At 43.1% G+C, this 19808-nt stretch overlaps 1 protein-coding gene across 8 annotated transcripts in view; it reads right to left on the minus strand.

The window, feature by feature from the left end:
• The window catches only part of TRABD (TraB domain containing), a 35725-nt gene extending 16391 nt beyond the window's left edge, over nt 1-19334 (minus strand). Inside the window, exons 1-6 of one of the 8 annotated variants that reach the window (XM_054078157.1) lie at nt 15721-17449; nt 15221-15325; nt 8465-8527; nt 4147-4225; nt 3008-3174; nt 1912-2052 (exon numbers count right to left, since the gene is read on the minus strand). In XM_054078157.1, coding sequence (XP_053934132.1) covers nt 1912-2052; nt 3008-3174; nt 4147-4225; nt 8465-8488 — 411 coding nt within the window. In that variant the 5' untranslated portion in view covers nt 8489-8527; nt 15221-15325; nt 15721-17449. Of the gene's footprint in view, nt 1-1911; nt 2053-3007; nt 3175-3306; nt 3444-4146; nt 4226-8329; nt 8400-8464; nt 8528-9233; nt 9251-15220; nt 15326-15720; nt 17450-18666; nt 18737-18938; nt 18956-19240 lie in introns of those variants that run through there. The other 7 variants (XM_054078144.1, XM_054078175.1, XM_054078151.1 and 4 more) reach the window with 7 other exon arrangements.
• Nucleotides 19335-19808: the final 474 nt, after the last annotated feature.

Below are 19808 nucleotides of genomic sequence, written 5' to 3' on the forward strand. Positions count from 1 at the left end.
TGTAACAGTTGCTCAGTAAGCTGTGAATGCTAGTAACCCACTGCAAGTGTGTAATGATGTCACATTAATGCTGCTTAGTTTCCAACTTCAATTAAGAGCAGGGAAATGCAATTTTACTGCTTAAGATTTATACAAGTGACTATAAAAAGACACAGTTTTCTTCTCTACTTTGATACTGAAGGATCAGTTATGAGCAGTTTTGACTTTTGGTGTAAATTTTGGGCCTGAATGCACATTTTGTTGATGGGAGAGGACAACTAAAGCATGATTGAGCTTGATTACCAGCTGGCTTGATTTTTACTAGAGAAAAACAAAACCACTATAATTTAGCATAAGACAGATGGACAGCTTTTCCTGGTTTTTTTGCTATATAAACCATGCTACTACTGACTCAAAGAAGGAAGGCTGGAGGTTTTCTATGGTTGAGACTATAGATGGAGAAATAGATTATTTAAAAGGCACAGTGTCAAAATTTCATGATTATCTGTATTCTCTCTGGTGTCATAGGAGACCAAGATTGATGTGTAACAATACGAAGGACCTTTGTATTATTCTCTGGCTTTGCAGCCAACAGTCTGTGTTTTCTACTGTCTGCAAACAAGATTACTTCAAGCCCTGGTAGACAGTGTGAATTACAAAGCTGGCAACACGAATTTACATCACAAAGAAAAAAAGTCTGCCATTTTATTTTCATTGGCCTTTTCCTCTTAACAGAAAAGCACAGCAAATACTGTTGCATTTAGCTTCCATATTTAAAAAAAGGCTTCTATGTCTGTTTACCAGGTCAGAAGACCTCATCTCTGCTCCTCTGATTGTGTGAACAAGCATTCTTTTGGCTACATGCATCAGAACAACACACCTTACCTAAAACAAACAGATGGACGCAGTAATTCATGCAATATGCAAGTGTCTTGCAATGTTCTTTCCTCTGACACAACAAAGAAAACATAACAGTTGCATTATTGCTTAACTGAGTCAGAAAGGCTGCACTAAGAAACTCTGTGCATGCACGTGCACACACACAAGCAGACCAGCCCCATGCCACTGCAAGTGCTTCTGCATGGATGCAGATTACATTCTTATCAGGGGTGCAATTCTGGCAATTCCCCAATTACATCAATAATACAATTCCAACACATAATTACTGCACCATACAACTAAAATAACAATCTGTTAATGTGTTCATTCAACTGGACACTGGAACCCCTTTTTATAATCGATCACATACTTCCACTCTAATAAAATGCCCTGTCATTTTTAAGTCAATCTGTTTCACTGTGCCTAGCTTAAAATTACTTAAATGTAAGCTAACTGTATGAAACTGAAAAAAAAAACAGGACAACACTTGCTTTGCGCACACATCCCAGAGAGCAAACTGCTAGAGTAGTTATAATTTGCATAGAATCCTACACTTTTCAGCCCAGATTTTTCCAAACACTCCCTCAAGGCCCACTATCAATGAGAAACTACTCAAAAGACAAGTGGATGGCAATTAAAAAGAAAGTGCAAGTAGGATGATGAAGGAATGCAACTAAACAGATCTCAACAGACGACACCAACATTAGGTGCTCCTTAAATACCTGTGATATAGAGCAGATTGCAGGGATAATCATCATATATATGTATTAGTAGAACACTACAAATACAAAGTTAAGCTTGTCTCCTGAAAATGGAATGACTGTTAAACCCAGGAGGACTCCTGCCAAGGTCACCAACAGCCTGAACAAGCCTGTTGTATAACAGAAGACCTCAGTACTCAAGCTGAAAACAAAATATCAAACCTAACTTTGGCACTGTAACGGTACTTGAGAGTGGTGAATAGTAGTAGGCTCCCAGCTAAACTGGTTTTGTTTGTAACTTGACAAAACTGCTCTTAACAGAAACCTTTAATTCTCACTGTGGGAATCCTACCTGCTTTATAGCTTGTTGAAGTTTTTCCAGATTTATTTCTTTGGCTTCCTTTAGCAATGTCTTTTCATCCATCTTCAACATAGAAACTCTGTACTGGCACAGTTCCACCACAACTACATCAGGCTGCACTTCTTGTATTGTCTGAAAAACATCAACTTATTTACATCACTTTAGGAAGGATTAAACAGAAATGCAGCCGATATTGATATTTTTGTGAGAAAAGGGACTTAACAAAAGCACATTACAGCAATCATTTTCAACTAAAAGAAATGTATTTTTTCACGTACTAAAAAAAAATTAAGAAAGTTGACAGTGAAATGCTTTAGCTACTGAATGCTTTGGGACAGGAAGATGGAGAATAAGTTGAGCTGGGGTAGGGGTAAATTAAAACTGGATGTTAAACTTATACATTCAAAATTCCATTCCTTTGACCATACTCTGCAATAATTTGCAATCCAAGTTAGAACAAGCTATCCAAGAACCAGGTTTGATGATTCTGGCACAAGATTCCTCCTGCTCTAGCTCCTGAAGAATAAAACCACTGTAAATTTCAGACTTTGCACAAGGTATAGTACGAAATAGTTCCAACTTTCACTAGAGCTTCAGACCTATTCTATCTTACATTCCATTCTTAAGTTCAGCGCAGCACGATTTTACATCTCAGCGTTATATACTCCACACACAGAGAAGCTGTAAATGGTAGTTTCTGTTCCAGGCTTCACACCTTTTCAGCGTCTCTATCACAGTGAGTATGCAACAACCACAGTATGCACTGTCAGTGCAACATGATGCTTTTATTGACAGACAGGGTAAACTCCTTTAAACACCAGCATGGTATTGATATTTTTTGTTCAAAGGCAAATAAAAATATTTGGGATAGGAAAGCAATGTATTGCATAAAAAAAAATTACTGAGATAGTATGGCTGCCCCTCAGTTCACCCAACAGCACTGTTAGCCCTCCAATAGCTAACTTGAGAAAAACAGACTCTGGAGGTTACAGCACAGAACCAAGTCAGAGAGCTGACTTCATTCTATTTTATGCTTAGTTGACAACTTCATAAACATTCTGCTGGAGGGCTTCCACATAGTGTATACCTTCACTACATCTTTTTTGCTGCTGTCACTGAAGTGGGCTGTTCCAACCACATATACTTTAGAACCATCCTCGGTGTCAAGCTCAGTCACAGTGCTTGGTAAATTAGGTTTTTTCTGCCTCTTCTTCATCTTCATCTCCAGAAGAATTTTAAATGCATCTGCATCAGCTATAAATGTAAAGAAAAATAGAAAAGCACACATGACTATAAAATGCAGCTAAGTAAAGCAGAAAATAAAAATGTCATCACTAAACAGCAGAGCAGAGCTAAAAGGCCATTGATTTACCACTGTAATCTTACATTCAATTCTGAGGCTACATCATTGAGAGTGCCACCACTGGAGAGGCTGCCTCCAAGCATGGGTCTCAGTCCAGGTTTCCTACCCTGTGGACACTGGGACAGGTTGTCCACGCAGTTCAGTAAGGGAAAGAGAGAAGCTGTGTGGCAGGTGAGGTGGACAGAGAAGCAAAGAATACTTAGAAAAGGTATACACTAAATTGGGAAAAAAAAATAAAAAAGGCATTTTTTTCATTCTAGAACAAAAGTGTTCCCTTCTGGGATTTCATCTGTATAAAAGATAGCAACATATGTACAATGGTGTGAGTATGCTGGTAAAGACACCTGCAGATATTGGCACATACAGGATACCTACACTAACAATCATAGTCTTTCCTGTGATTAACACAATTGAATATTAAACCTTAAGAGAGATTCTGGTTAGGAAAGCAATCATTCTTCCTTAGTTTCAACAACAAACTATTTAAGACAAAAAATAGTACAACATGAGTTCAGCCCATCTATGTCAAACTTGCTGTGAAACCTAGGAAATCTATTGGCTCCATCACAATTGCTTGTTAAATGCCAAAAAGCCTCATTAATGGAAACAGAGAAGCTTCACTTTTACATCAATGGGAAATATAGTAACTTTGAATGAGTAAGCTGTAATACATCTTAAAAAGAAAAAAAAAAAAGGCAACAATTAGGAAAGTAGAGTTTTGTTTACAACCAATTCTCTTTCTCTGGCAAGCTGCTGTTCTGTGCTAGCAGCGACATCCCTAATTAGGTAAGGAAAAGGCATGGGCATTTAGCTCAATATACTTCCAATGTGATACACCCTCCCCAGCCAAACCAGAAACATACAGATATTCTGTGACACACTTGATGTTTCCCTTGGGCCATCTTCTGGAGCGTCAGAGGAGGACATTGGATCTGCAGCAGCCTGTATGAAATAGATTCAAAAGGAGGCTGGGAATTATAATGGAATGTTTTAACACACCTCTCCACTGCAAGTTTGCTCGATTTGAACCTATATATAATACTCAAGCAAGTAAATAATTTAAGCAGTATCAACAGTTTAAAGCATCTATGATTTTACAGACCGTTTTTCTCGTAACTGGGCAAGAATGAGGAAGAACGTATTAAAAGCTAACTATTTCATGCTTATTTTAAAAGATAATATTTATACCTAACATGGAGCTCTTTTAATAAAAAGAATAAATTTAAGTGTAACACTACTACAGTGTTTTCAGTGCTGGAAGCTAAAATGTGCAGATTACTATACCATTGCCATTTATAAGATGGTGTATTCGACTCAACTACCAGACAGCATTAGTCAGTCAGGACACTCACAAGAACAAACACACCCATTCAAGAAGAGTCTTCTCAACTATTTTATTCTGTTAGAATAAGTGTAAGGTAATTACACAATATATGCACCCAATCTTATAAAATTTACAGGTATCACAGAATGACAGAATGGTGAGGTTGGAAGGGACATCTGGAGATCAACCAGTCCAATCCCCCTGTTGAAGCAGGTTCACCTACAGCAGGTTGCACAGGAAAACGTCCAGGCAGGTTTTTAATATCTCCAGAGGAGACTTCACAGCCTCCCCGGGCAGCCTATTCCAGTGCTCTGCTACCCTCACAGTAAAGAAATTTGTCCTTGCGTTCAGGTCAAACTTCCTATGCTCCAGTTTGTGCCCACTGCCCCTTGTCCTGTCTCTGGGGACCACTGAAAGGAGTCTGGCTCCATCCTCTTGACACTCACTCTTTAGATATTGATAAGCACTGATAAGATCCTCTCTCAGTCTTCTCTTTTCCAGGCTAAACAGATACAGGGCTCTCAGCCTTTCCTTGTAAGAGAGATGCTCCAGTCCTCTCAACATATTTGTGGCCCTATGCTGGACTCTCTCCAGTAGTTTCTTGTATTTCTTGAACTGGGGAGACCAGAACTGGATGGAGTACTCAGATGTGGCTGGACTAGGGCCGAGTAGAGCAGGAGGATAACCTTCCTTAACCTGCTGGCCACACTCTTCTTAATGCACTCCACGATGCCACCGGCCTTCCTGTCCATGAGGGCACATTGCTGGCTCATGGTTAACTTGTCCACTGGGACTCCCAGGTCCTTCTCCACAGAGCCGCTTTCCAGCAGACTAACCGCTAACTTGCACTGGTGCAGGGGGGTTTTCCTCCCGAGGTGCAGAACACTACACTTGCCTTCGTTGGACTTCATTAGGTTCCTCTGTGCCTAACTCTGCAGCCTGTCCAGATCTCACTGAACTCCAGCACAGCTGCCTGGTGTACCAGTCACTCCTCCCAGTTTTGTAGCATCAGCAAACTGGCTGAGGGTAAACACTGTTCCCACATCCAGGTCACTGATGAATATGTTGAACAAGACTGGGCCCTGTACTGACCCCAAAGGAGCACTGCTGGCCACAGGCTTCCAACTAGACTTTGTGCCACCAACGACAAACCTCTGAGCTCTGCCACCCAGCCAGTTCTCAATCCACATCACTGTCTACTTATCTGACACACACTTCTTAAGCTTACCTAGGAGGATGTTCTGGGAAACAGCATTGAAAGCCTTGCTGAAATTGAGGTAGACAACATTGACTGCTCTCCCCTCACCTACCCAGCCAGTTATGCCATTATAGAAGGCTATCAGATTGGTCAAGCATGATTTCCTCTTGGTGAACCCATGCTGACCACTCCTAATAACCTTTTCTTCCAGATGCTTGCAGATGACATCCAGGATGAGCTGTTCCAACATCTTTCCAGGGATGGAGGTGAGGCTGACTGGCCTGTAGTTTCCTGAGTTTTCCTTCTTGCCCTTTTAGAGGATTAGAGTGGTGTTAGCTTTTCTCCAGTTCTCACGTAACTCTCCTGTTCTCCACAATCTTTCAAAGATGATGAGGAGAGGTTTAGCAGTAGCATGTGCCAGCTCCCTCAGCTCTCACGGTTTCATCCCATCAAAGCCCATGGATTTGTGGGTATCCAGTTTGCCTAGGTGATCCCTCACCCAATCCTACTTGACCAAGGGACAGTCTCCTCTCCTCATACCTTTTCTTTCCTCCGAGGTCTGGGATTCCTGAGGTCTGGCCTTACCAGTAAAGACTAAAGCAAAGAAGGCATTGAGCAACTCCACCATCTCTGCATCCTCCTTCACAAAGGCACCCACCTCATTCAGCAGTGGGCTCACATTTTCCCTAGTTTTCTTTTTGCTGCTGAGGTGCTTGAAGAAGCCCTTCTTGTTGTCCTTGACCTCCTTTGCCAGATTTAATTCCAAGTGGGCCTTAGCGTTCCTTGTCGCCTACCTACCTACTCCAACAGCATTCCTATATTCCACCCGGTCAGTTCCTTTTTCTGCCCTCTGTTAACTTCTCTTCCAGCTGAGTTTTTCCAGAAGCTCCTTATTCATCCATGCAGGCCTCCTGCCTCCTTTGCTTAATTTCTTCCTCCAGGCTCAAGATTGGCAAGAAGTGCTTGAATACGGCCCAGCTCTCTCAGACCCCTCTACCTTCTAGAGCCCTACCCCACTGTACTCCTCCAAGTCAGTCCTTGAAGAGGCTAAAGTTTGAGCTCCTAAAGTCCAGTTTTGTAATCCTGCTTATAGCCCTGCATCTTCCATGTAGGATCTTGAACTCCATCATACCCCTGACATGCTGACTTCGTATACATCAGAAATCAAAAACAAAAGGATAAAAAGCATCTCCATAGTTTTCTTGCCTAAAGGATCAGAAGTTTATTGGAAAAAAATCCCTGAAATTGATTTTTAAATATTATCACTAACAGTATATGAGGCAAGTCTTTGACTAACAAAACCTTTCTTAATTTTAACTAATAGGCAAGTTTTAAAACCCATGCATAGTATTCAAACAATCCCAATCATTACACCATCCAAGCCAGAGCAGCAGAGTTAGTGCAGAGAAGAGACTTCAGTATCAGGGAAAGCTCAACTATAAACCATGTTTAGACAACTACATAAATCCAAAATTAAATCAAGATGACTGTTGGGGGAATTTGGAATTCTTGAACAACATTAAGTCAAAAAGTTGGAGATGGGATGTGAATACACATCATCATTCCAGTACCTTCCAAATGAAAGGCAGTATTAATGAGTAAGCAATCAATCAATCAAATGCTCCGGAAGGATGCCAGCTTTTCAGTCAGAAAGACTGGTTTATCTACTTTGTACTTAATCTGGTAAGATTTAATAAAGGACTGTACAAAGCACATCCAATTGTTAAGAGCTTTCAACAACAGTAATTAATTTCTTCTTGCATTCCATTACGCCAAACGTTAATTTTCAGATAATAAATCCTGGGCATCTCACCTTGGCCCCACTGAATGTAAGACGAAACTTATGATATATTCCATGCAGTAAGACCGAAAAGTACAGCAGCTCTACAGTGCAAAGTTTAAAACCTTCATAGCAACGTAACACCCTCTTGCTACAAAGCGCAAACTGCAATTACATTCACAAATTTAACACCAGCTCAGCTTTTGACCACAACATATGGCTTGACTCTACTGCTTGCACATCTAACTTTAGTCACAAAAATATTTTGAAAAATGTATCTATCTGTAACACATGGAATTAATCCTTCCACTTATGCTGGCTTTGTCATCAGAACATTACAACTTTGCAGTGGGAAAAGCACTAAGCACCACAGTAAGTCTGCTGATTTGTTTGTTGATTTTTTTTTTTTTTTTTAACTAACTAACAGGACACAAGAACTGACATTCTTAACTCGTAAGAAAAATACTTCCTGAAGCACCTCAGTTTAATTTGGCAAGGTATTTAACCTATGTACAGTGAAATCATTCATATACTATTTGTGCAATTTACTCACAAAATATTTTTTTCCTCCTAAAGGTTTAAGGTCATAGGTTAGGCTATTTTTTGCAATTCCACACTTGCCAGTAAACGAATACAAAAGACCCTTTCAGGTTTTGCAATTGTAAGCAAAACGACCTTGAAAAGAACAGAAACGTCAAAAAGCAATAGCACTCACCCTTCCACCCCTTTTAAAGGGGGACTCACCTCAGTAGTCTCTACCCCCTTCTACCTCCAACTCTGCAGACCTTCCCTGAGGATGAGTGGAAGAACCTGGCTGATTCAGAGTCTTGACCCTCCCTGCAATTCTACTGAGGAAAAAACTCCAGCCCCAAGCCCTACCTCAGGCTGTTGCTCCTCTTGCATCCCTGCAGCGTCAGCTTATTTTCACCAGCCCCACAAGAACTGCAAGAAGTAAGAGGAATGGAAGATAATTAAAAATTAATGGCATAACCCAGAATATTTGTTTAAGAACTGTAAGGAAAAAAAAGCAGGTGTCTCATCTGAAAATCAAGTAATAAAAGCGACGAACTGAAGACGCATAGATGCCACTCTGCTGCTGTTAAAAATCAACATAATTAGGATTAAACTAGTCTGTCTCAATCCAGTTTGAGTTGGCTTTAAATTCAGAGCATAGTTCTGTTCTCACACACACTGAGAATACCATGACAAACAAGGGTGGATTTAATGCATGCTAAGAATCTGCTCTTTTTGCTGTCTTAGATTCTGCAAAAATGCCTTTTCTTCCACATCACTCATAAGTAATTAAAGATACAGGATGGCTGTCAAAAAGGTTTCAGCAAGAGCAAAAATCTCACTCAACTAGACCAGTAGCTCTGTCTTGTCCAAACAAACTACATCAAGACAGTTTTTAGGCAAATTTTAGGAATTATCTATATTTCTGGGATTTCATCACTAAAACGAATATGAAAATAGTCACAGTTTAAATATTGAACTAGAGACTACACACGATCTGAATCTGATCTGCATCACATTATCATGTATATATTTACACATATGCCAGGATCAGAACATCAGTAAGATCAAGTCTGTATGAAAAACACTAGGAATTGGGTTTTCAAACTTGCAGTGAATAATTTCCATGTCTTACTTTAAAGATTCCTTCTTCCATCCATATTGTTCAAGCCCAGAAGTTCTCCTTGAAGCTGGTATAGTGCCATGATTTGACTTTGATGGTGCTCTAAGGCTACTGAACACGAGACTAATGCTCATTCTTTTTATTCCCACTGCTACCCTATTAAAACTGAAGCACTTGGAAGAGAGTGCTGCTTTTTTAATACAGCATTTTGGGTTACTTCGCTCAGACTTGTTTCACAGTACACATGAACAGCATTTTGCTTTATTAGTCTGGAGTGCTAATTTACTGGCCAATTTACTTGTACAACATGTTTGCAGCCCCGCTCTGATGACCAGAGAGACAAGTTAGGCTCCTGCCCTGTGCCCAGGTGAGTCTGAAGGATAGCTGGCTGGCACTAGGGTGATCGCACATTCCAGTACATGAATGTGATCTCAAAAGAATCCCTGCCCACTCCCCCAAAATGCAACAGCCTCCTTGAGTCTGATTAGCACTCTGCTTTCAGGTTTCTAGCCTCTGTTTTCAAGTGAGTTGTTTTGCTTTCTAACTTTGCTTAAAATATGTTTCTATAAAGTGCCCACCTGGGTAACACGAAGCATGCAAGTTTAATTCAGACAGCTGGCACACCTCCCTCCATGTGTGTATGGAGGGACTTCAGCAATTCACACCTTTGCTTCGTCCACTGCTAGAGATCAGTCAGCAAACTGGAGATCACAGAAGCAGGGCATGAAAAACGTGGAGTGGCCATGAACCTGGCTCCTGAGCGCTCCCGTTAGCAAAATCCCCCTAAAACCCAAGAGAGTGCCATGCCCCAAGCAGGCAACAGCTACAGACACAGCTCCCGAGCTGCGAGGCAAATACCTTGTTAAACCAAATATTATACACTGCTAACAGTCCAAGAGGTTCAGCCAAAAACATGAGAGAAGTCTGCACAGGCAACGTTAAGCACTCTGTGGTATTTTTTGCCACAATGCATAATATAAATTTAAAGCCAGGACCATGCCTTCGCCCATTTACAAGAAGTTGAGTCGAGGAAACTTGCATGTCAGGCTAAGCCAAAAAGGCAGATGAAGCTGAACTATTCTTCCCTGTTCTTCCATGATTTACACATGGTGTGGACAGGTCTAAATAAGTTAAGCAGCAGGAAACCCCTGTCCTGAGACCCACAGCCTGAATGGGGACACACCATCTCAGTGAGGCCTCATGCAGGACAGTCTGGCCAGAGCTGTCTGGTGGCAATGAGGGCTAAAGCGCCCCCACCAGACTCGTGTAACTATTTGTTGACTTGTGCAATAAACCAAACTGGAGAGCAGATTCTGTTTAAAAAGCCACCTTTTTCTCCCAACCCTCCTAAGGTATTTTAAGCTTGGATGACCAAACAGCTGTGGGAACAATTGCAGAAGCAGAACTGAACGGACACTCTGAAGCACAGATGCTGAAAACAACACTGTCCTCTGAGAAAATATTTTTCCAACTATAACGTCAGTCAGGCATGTACCATTTCTCTGATGCTCAGCTCTGGGCTTGGTTCTCAGCTGGTTTATGTGCAAAATACCGCAATATTTTTCTGACAGTGAATCAGTTGGCTCTAAATACAAACTGAAGTTCTAAGCCTGGTTAAGGCCTGCCGGGGTTTGAAAACATGTCTCTTATCTATGGGACTGCGCTTAAAAACAGTAAACAGCAAGTTTTAGTTAAAGAACAGACTTCTATACAGATGCACCAAGCAATTTTTTTCCCACCAAGTGATATTTTAGAAAACCTCACTCTGTTCTCACCACTGGGTAAATGATGTGTCTGATACTGGGGAGAGGGAGGTCTTCTCTGAAGTTTACTCATGCTACCTAGCGCTGTTTTTCATCTGACCCGTACAGCCTTTGGAGAAAACAAAGCTGACTGTTCAGTGTAGTTCCTGGCTCCACCATAGTGGGGTTCCAGCCTCTGCAAGGAACCCACAGCCCAATACTGCAATGGTCAAGGGAGAGGCTGGGCAGCCACACTGACGGACAAGTCTGCCACCACTTACTTCTAGAAGATCTTGTTCTCAGGTGCCTAGATCTGCTCAACCCCCACTGGAGGTGAAATTTTCCATGCAGAAGACCTGTTTCTGGATTATACGTTTTTTCCCCTTGGAATATGCCCAGGGACTCAGGTTGCTCAGTAAACATTAGGAAAACTCCTACAACTGGTTAACAGTAAACTAAAACTCAACTGAACAACTGCTGTGAAAATCTGTGTGTTCAAGTTCTTCTTTAGCACAAGAGACAACAGGTACAAGACATGTTAACACCGAAGTACAGACAAGGCTGGCTACTCAGCTAGCCAATGCCCTCATCAACAATATAGGAGGAAGTACACGTATTCTGAGAACCAGTCAAATACTATGGACACCAGGCTGACCTAGCCCATCTCCATGGAAAAGTTATCATTCCCATACACCAGTGTATTTCCAGAAGATATCCACAGCCCACAGTACATAGAACATAATCCTGGAACCTCTGAGAGAAGACTGAGCATACCTTACACCAATTAGAAGCTGAAGCATATGAATGTGTAGGCACTTCTTCCTACGATGTCTAACAATGAGAAAAATGGTGCTGATTCAGATCAAATCCTCGCAAGCATCTTAGCTTCAACCTTGCAGTTTCTTTTTTTTTTTTTGTAATAAAGTTTAACTTCCTAAAGCAATGAGACTGGGTAACAAGGCAGAGCTTATTTGTCTGTGCTTGCTATCCCACAGATGAATTTTAAGCAAACTAGGTAGGGAGGTAAAAGTCTCAGTCATTCAGAGATGGAATGCACAGCACCATTCCTGCAAGAAAAAATGAACACCAAAGATTAAAAGAGGTGGAGCATGTGTGTGTGACAAAGAGGAGATCAGCAGAACCTGCCATGGAACAGAACGAAATTCAACCTGAAGCTGTAAAGCCACAGGCAAAAGCAGCTGTTCAGGCAATAATTTATTGTGCTCCATAATACGTATACCACAACATCTCATAACCTCAAGTTTTTCTAATTACCATGGGATTTGGCATGAACATGTGAAACCCATCAAATGCCTCTCCTCCAGCTACTTCAAAGGCCTGCAAGAGGCCCTTATGAGAAATCACAGACTGAAACTCTCAGATATGACAGTGCATTTCTTTCAGGCAAACCAGGAGATGCAGCTTCTAGGCACTCACAGATCAGAGATTATAAAGTATTTCTGTTCTCTTATCTGCCAGGAGACTGTCTTAATCTGGGATGCATTCCTCCTGATGAGAGTACCACCACGATAATTGCAGGAGCCAGAAGAAAGACAAGGAGCCTAACCTGTATCCTTATGATTCAGCAAGATTCAGTTTTGCCTCTGGAATTTTCTTGAAAAGATTCCTTGATGATTGAATTCCCGATTCAGTCCCCAGTTCAATCATCTTTTTGCTCAGCAAGTTGTATTTTTGTGCCTGTTTCACCTTCACTACTCCTAAAGGGCTTAAAATTCACTGGGTGATTAAATATTGTTCTTTAGGTATACATGCATGAACAAATAAAGCCCTTTCCCAACTCTTAAAATCCATAGGGAACCAAACAGGAATTTTTGAGACCACCCAAAGAACTGCAAGCTTAAAACTTAGCCATTAGTCATCTTACTGACAGGCACCTATTTCCTTTCAATGTCTTTTTGTCCTGACACCACACACAACGCAGGCATTCACCCTGACAACAGTGCTGTGGAGAAAGGGCTATATTATTCACCTACACTTTAGGGATTATTTTCCTCCTCCCAACGCAAGTTCAGAAAGGAGCACACAAGTAAGGGCAACATCCTTCTAGCAACGCTTATCTTCCACAGTGGATGACAAAGGCAGGGTGAGAAAGACCTCCCTGCCATGCTATATCACATCAGTCCTCCAGCTTTCCTAATGTAAAACAGCTTCAGCAGAGCTTCCTCTTTGCATGAGATCTCATCATGAACTACTGGGTTGGTTTTCATACTGAATAGTCTCAGCTGACCAAAGTGCTTTCATTCTAGCTGCACATTTAGGCATCTGAAACTCTTAGCTCACAATCTCAAGGAGATGAGAGGCACACTCACAGGTGAGGGGTTCTAGCAAGGCAAGCTACTGGCACTAAGACATGAGCTGCCACCAAAGAACAAATGCCCTTTCTCATTTTATTTCAACTACATGGTTCACTGAGAAAACTCACAGAGGGAAAAAAACACAGAGGATGGACAGGTAGTTGAGAGAGATATCCTCCTACAGCAGGAACAAATTTCTTCCTTTTGTCTTGTCCAAATTTGCTTCCTTCAGACCGTGATTCAACCGAATCAATAAAACCCCTTTTTAAAATTCTCTATCTCCTAGCTACAAAACACCTAGTCAGCTACTCTTTAAAAAGGACATTTTTATTGAATGTTTTCCTCTTTCTGAGCTATACAGAAATTCAGAAGCAGCATTTGCTTTTCCCAACATGTTGACACTGCAGGAAGGAAATAAATTTCTACATAGTCTTATAATTGCTCTGTGTTTTCCATGTGTTACATGCATATCAGTATAAGTAGTAAAAAACTAGAAGCCACAAAACTACCAGAACGTGTTTAATCTTTTATTGAAAGGGAATATCAACAATTTTTTTTGATTCCTTGCCCCCAACCAAGTCTAAATGCATTTATTACTGCTTTAGACAGTTACAATATCCATTAGCACTGCAGAAGGTATCCACATCTCTCAGTACTCAGAGAATTAATCCTGCAGCCTCTGAGATGGGATTGTATGTACTTCCCTGTTTTACAAATAAGGAACTGAGGCAAATGAATACTTGAAGACACCTACAAACTTGACCTCTGGAATCCAAACAGGTAGTCTGGAGGCTGCTAGAGCTTTCAAGGCATTTCAGTTTTGCAATGTGAATTTTCCTTTGCTTTTAATCATTGGGTCTTCAGAGGAAGATATCACACCACCCCCAGTACTTTCTCACAATAACATGCCAACATTGCTCATCCTTGTTCCTCTAGAGTCCCTGTGAGGAAGACAAGAGGTAGCCTAAGGACTGAATTTGATTCAAGAGCAAGCTGGCAAGCAATAAAGCAAGTGTCTTCCAGTGAGAATCTAGCACAGTTCACACAGGTCAGGCTGTAACTGAGGTGTGCTGTACATAAGCCACAGGCACAGGCCAAAGACTATTTCATTAACTGCCTCCTGATCCAGCCCTCTAACAACAGTATCCCCAGACAGAACACAGCCCTCCATCTGCTCGGCATGAGAGGCAGCAATAAAAATTCACTTACATTTACAGGTACTAAGTGTGCTTCATTCCTTTTATCCTCTAAGCCTGCAGTTTCACTAGCGACAGATATTCGGTTTGGCTAGTACAGCCTGTGCACTTCAGATTGCTATAGTGCACTGCATAAGCACATCTCATTTGAATGCTGCTACCCATTAGCAGGGCCACTTATTTTATGTACACAGAAGAGGTGTATAAATACTTCTGAAGACACAGACACAACTTTTCTCCCACTGACAAACCACTGCACTCATTACTTGCTGTCTGGAATACCTAACAAAACACCTTCCATGCCTAACATTTAATCTGTGAAGAAGATGAAACCAAACCAACAGATGCCCATTTATGTTTCAGCATTGTCCTCTGCAATGGAAGCAGACCAAGAATTTAAGAGACTTTTCCTATACTTATGCACAGCAATCTTAAAAATGTTTACAAACTATCACCAGCTCCAAATGGTGTCTCTTCTCTGTTGTTAGATTGCTCATACTCCAAAGGATACATCAGCTAAAACCTGACTGCCAATTAACACAACAGCCACAAATTCAGAAATTGGAACGCATTTCAAAACCATCACCAAAGTGACCTACTCTGCATATTGCATGTATCTCTTTGACAGAACCCACGCCTTTGAAACTTAACTGAGCAACAGGTTCTGTGATCACAGATGGTTGGAGATTACAGCTCTGGTTTCTCATGACTCAGAAGTTCATAACTTTCAAAACACAGATTTTTACCCTGAGCATCAATGAGATGATCCTGTGACACGAACTATGTCGATGTATGCAGCCTAAACTCAGACAGCTGCATGCTGGAGCCAACATCCATTTATACTTTGGAACCTAAAACATAGAAGTCACAGACAACTAAATTAATTTTTTTTTTTGAAACGATGTGTTGGAACATGAGAATATCTGGCCTGGGACACTGATGCACTGAAAACACTTCTATCATTTATCAGTGAAAGACAAGAAGGCATTCTTGGAATACGTTTTGTCTTTTAGACATTATTGCTATTAGATAGACTACAGCTACCAGGCAAAATGAAAGTAGGAAGTGAATCAGGATGCTAGTGCAGAGCAGAATAGAGAACAAACAATAGGCTAAATGCTTACTGCTTTAAGAGGCTGTAAAGAGGTTGCTACATTTAGAAATACCAGACAGAAAGACCAAAGTGATGCAGCCCAAATCTCATCAGCCACTCAAACTCACACTATCTTAGAACCTGCACACTTACCCAAGCCACTTTTCTATTTTATCGCAAGGCAAATCTTCTGAATTCAAGGATGCTTTGGAATCAAAATAATTTTATTAGACTCTCCCGTCATCAGTAGATTGAAATAAGATGTCCACTGAGCACACCTCTTTCCTCCAGGACGTTCAAAACCATGAACAAAGTGATACTTCTGATTCTGGGAAACCCTCTGCAAAACACTCCAAAGCAGAGTAACAGGAAAAGAGCACAGCTGCTGCATGCAGTTTCTAGGAAGTTCTACAAGAAGCAAGCATTCCACTTCTTTCATTATCTACAAGCAGCCAGCAAAGGAAATGGGTAGAGAAGTTCTGCCATAGACAACTGACTACTGGCTTGCAAGGTATTTGACTGTGGTCCACAAACTGTTGCAGAAGTCTTCTTAAGCTGCACATACACATTTATTCCACGTCAGTGGCTGTTTGCCGAGTTATGCAGAATCTGGGTCCCAAGAGGCATGTTCATTCATTTTGTTATGAACACTTTTAAATGCAATCCCTTGAAGTCAAAATTGTGATTTTTGTAGGACAAAATAATTATGATGAACTGCCAAACTGATTATTATTTATCAATGCTCTTCTGCCTGCCCCTTCCATGCTAGTCTCCAAACAGTAGCTGGGAAAAAGCCATATTACCCGTTCCAAAATCACTAGGTGACCACTAAACCTGGAAACGTTGTTAGATGACACAAGCCCACCTGCAGGCAACGAGCAAAGACACAGATGTGCTGCGGCAGGGAACAGAAGAAAGAGAGTCAGGTTTCAAAGGCAGACCTAAGAAAGACAAAGCCCCAGGAAAGTAAGCTAATTCCAGCCTGAGGGCCGGCGGACACCGGGGCCCCACAAGTTAGCACAACCCATTCAGTACTACAGACACAGGCTCACCAGGAAAGTCGTCTGGTCCATCCAGCAGCTGCACTGCCCATTTCATGAAAGCCCCCCTCTCCCCCCATGACAAGCTCAGTAAAGAGGCTCTCCTGTCAAATGATGTCTATTTCCATTCCTACCTGCGGCCTCCCAAAGAAAGGAGAAAAATCCTCAGCAATTCCCGATCCTGGTTCCTCACACACAGGCCTTTATCACTTACCCTGCAACTATCTGCTTTACTATCCTTCGGAAGGATGGCTCCTACTTGTGCAACACATGAGATACACAAGGCAAGATCAGGATTTCCAGATGTACTGCACAGATGACTGGGGACCTTCCTCCAGCTTCATCAGTATTTGTGCTGCTGTCCATCTGTGGTGTAGGCTCCTGCTCCCTCTCGCAAGTGTGCACACCCTTCCTGCACAGACACAGATCTCTGAGCACACGTGAGTGACATTGCACTGTCCTGACAGACAAGGTTATTTTGCAGGCAGCCTGCAGGGCGTAAGCACTGGAAAACATGAACTCTTTGAGTTGCATTGTAGTCTCTACTGCAGCCTGGTGCATGGTGTCATCAGGACACTGAAATTCTTCCACGTGGAGATGCTAAGTCAATGATTTCAATCAAACTGCACAGCACATCAGCTGAAGAAGGTGGGGAGAGGGAAGGAGGCCGAGGGGAAAACAACCCATCTCACTCTTTTGTTTTAGGCAAAGAAGTGGAAAGGAATAGAGCTTGTCACTAAGTGCATGCATGTTTTTGTACAAATCTATAAATTGCAGTTCATCAAAGTTATGCCCCCAAGTCACTTTGTAGGTAAGAAAAAAAAATTCCTATTTGTAGAGTTCGTAAGCTCCAATACAGACCCACACTATTAACATGTTCACAATATCTCAAATTTGAGTGGCCATTTACAAAACCCTTCAATAACGGGAAGGCTGACCTCAGGCACAATTCACATTGGAAATCCATTTGCAAACACCTATTTGGTAATAACCATTATGAAGATGATTTAGTACTAAGATCACACCAATAAATTATCTCTGACAGACAACTGGTGCTGCTAACGAGCAAGCACTTTTCCATGGCAGGACAAGGAAAGCTGCAGAATTCCTCCTTCCTGTGAGCACAGGCTGGCAAAGTGCATGCTGCGATATCACTTCAGACAGCTGTTGTTACATAGCACTCTGAAGAATGCTGGAGCACTTACCTCTGCCTTGCTCTCATTCTTTCATTTTCTAAGACTGCCTCAAATCTCTTTCTTCACTTTTTCTGAGTAACAAATGAGGAAAAAGATGATGCTTTCTGAAAACTACTATTTTTCTAAAAAGCAACAGGATGACTCTCCCACAACTAAGATGCCAATACCACTGTGCTTTATTCACAGCTGTGATGGTGGCAGCAACAACGTTTCATTATATTTACCATACGGAGGAAGGAATGCGCTGAAAAACACATAACTGTCCCAGCGCTGAATTAAACAATATCTGAGTTTACAGTTAAGACACAAAAGTGCCAGACATTGTGACAGCTGACGAATCTACAATCAGCAAGTTACTGAAACTTGAAAGTATACTGAAAGCCACAAACAGCAGGGCATAAAGTAATGCCACAGTCATAACCCAGTATTTTCCATTAATAAACTCATTTAGCTCAGGATAATTAAATGGATGTGCGTTTTTCCCCTACTGCTTAAGGTCTATCTCCTGCTAAAATACAGCAGGGAAACCCCTGACATCTATTTGCTCTGGGATTTTTCCTTTTCTTTTTTTTTTCATTAGCTTCCCAAGAAGAAATATGTGCATTAATAAGCTGAACAGTAGGTGCACTGATACACACCTCTACAAAATGGAGAAGCAAGGCCATTCCAGACACCACTGATATTTCTTGGGACCACTACTGACACCATCACGCACGCAAAGCGGCATCTAACCTTTAAAAGCTCATTCTCTTGTTTTTCCAGCCAAGCAGCAACCACTCTGCAGTTGCAACTTTCCGCAAAGCATTACCAAACAGAAACATTCTCTTTCCTCCTGAAAGCAAGCAAAAAAATGAACTCCTTGCCTGCAGGGATACCAGTAGACAGGACCAGCTGTGGATGTATTTTCCTCACGAAAAAAAGCGCAGGCTGCGCCTGGGACAAGAGACATTGTCAATTAACCAGAAGCATTTTCAAAGGAAAATTTAAAAGACTAAGCTCAGTTTATTGCACGGGATGCGCAACGTGGATAGTCTTAGGACCCCACAACTGCTCAGAGACCGAAGAAAGAAAGAAGGAAAAGGGCAAGTCTTTGCTTTTCTCCCCCCCAGTTCACAACCAAACCCCACGTTCCTACCGCGAAACGCCCAGAAACGCGGAGCAGCGCTGGGAATCGCCCACAGCGGGGCGAGAGCGTCAGCCGCGGGCGGCACCGACGCCGCCGCCTAACCGCTCCCAGAGAAGCCGCCCCTTCCCCCGCAGCTCGCCCAGAGGCGACACCCGCGGCCTCCCGTGCCCTCGAGGGAGGAGGCCGGGCAGGAGCAGCCCGGGGGGCCCGGGCCGGGCATGGGGGTCGGGGTCGGCGCCGCTCGCCCCTCACTGCCCCTCGCGCGCCCCTGGCAGGACGCGGGCAGCGCCCCTCCCGCCCCGATCACTTGCCGTGCTGGGTGGCGGACCCCGCCGCTAGCCGGGGAGCTGGGGGCGGAGGCGGTGGCGGGGACACGGTCGCCGGACAACGTGCTGCTTTAGCAAGGCACGGGGGCGGTGCTGGCGCCGTAGGGCACCATGGGCTTTGTAGTCCCTGGGCGGCGCCGGGCTCGCTAGCGGAAGGGGACGAGTGGGCGGTCGCGAACTACAACTCACAGGACGCATCGGGCGGGGGCAGGAGCCGCGGGGCTCTATGGGACTCGTAGTCCCTCGCCGGCTCCGGGCCGTGCAACGGAAGGGGCAGAGCTGGCGGTCGCGAACTACGACTCCCAGGGGGCCCCGGGCAGACGCGTGGGCAGCGGGCTCCGATAGCCGCGGGCCCCGCCGCCGCCTGTCGCTGCCCGCCTCCTCCCTCCACGGGCTCTGTCCCGGGCGCTACGCGGGGTGGTTCCTCTGCGGGCCCTGTGCCGGGGGCTGTGTCTGTGACGGGGCCCGCGAGGAGCCTCCGCGGGAGCGGCAGGGAGTCGAGCCGCGGCCTCTCAGCGGCCGCCTCGCCCGGGTCAGCTGGGGCGGCGCCGGC

The sequence above is a fragment of the Cuculus canorus genome, chromosome 1, assembly GCF_017976375.1.
Source record: "Cuculus canorus isolate bCucCan1 chromosome 1, bCucCan1.pri, whole genome shotgun sequence".
In the NCBI taxonomy this organism is placed as follows: domain Eukaryota; kingdom Metazoa; phylum Chordata; class Aves; order Cuculiformes; family Cuculidae; genus Cuculus; species Cuculus canorus.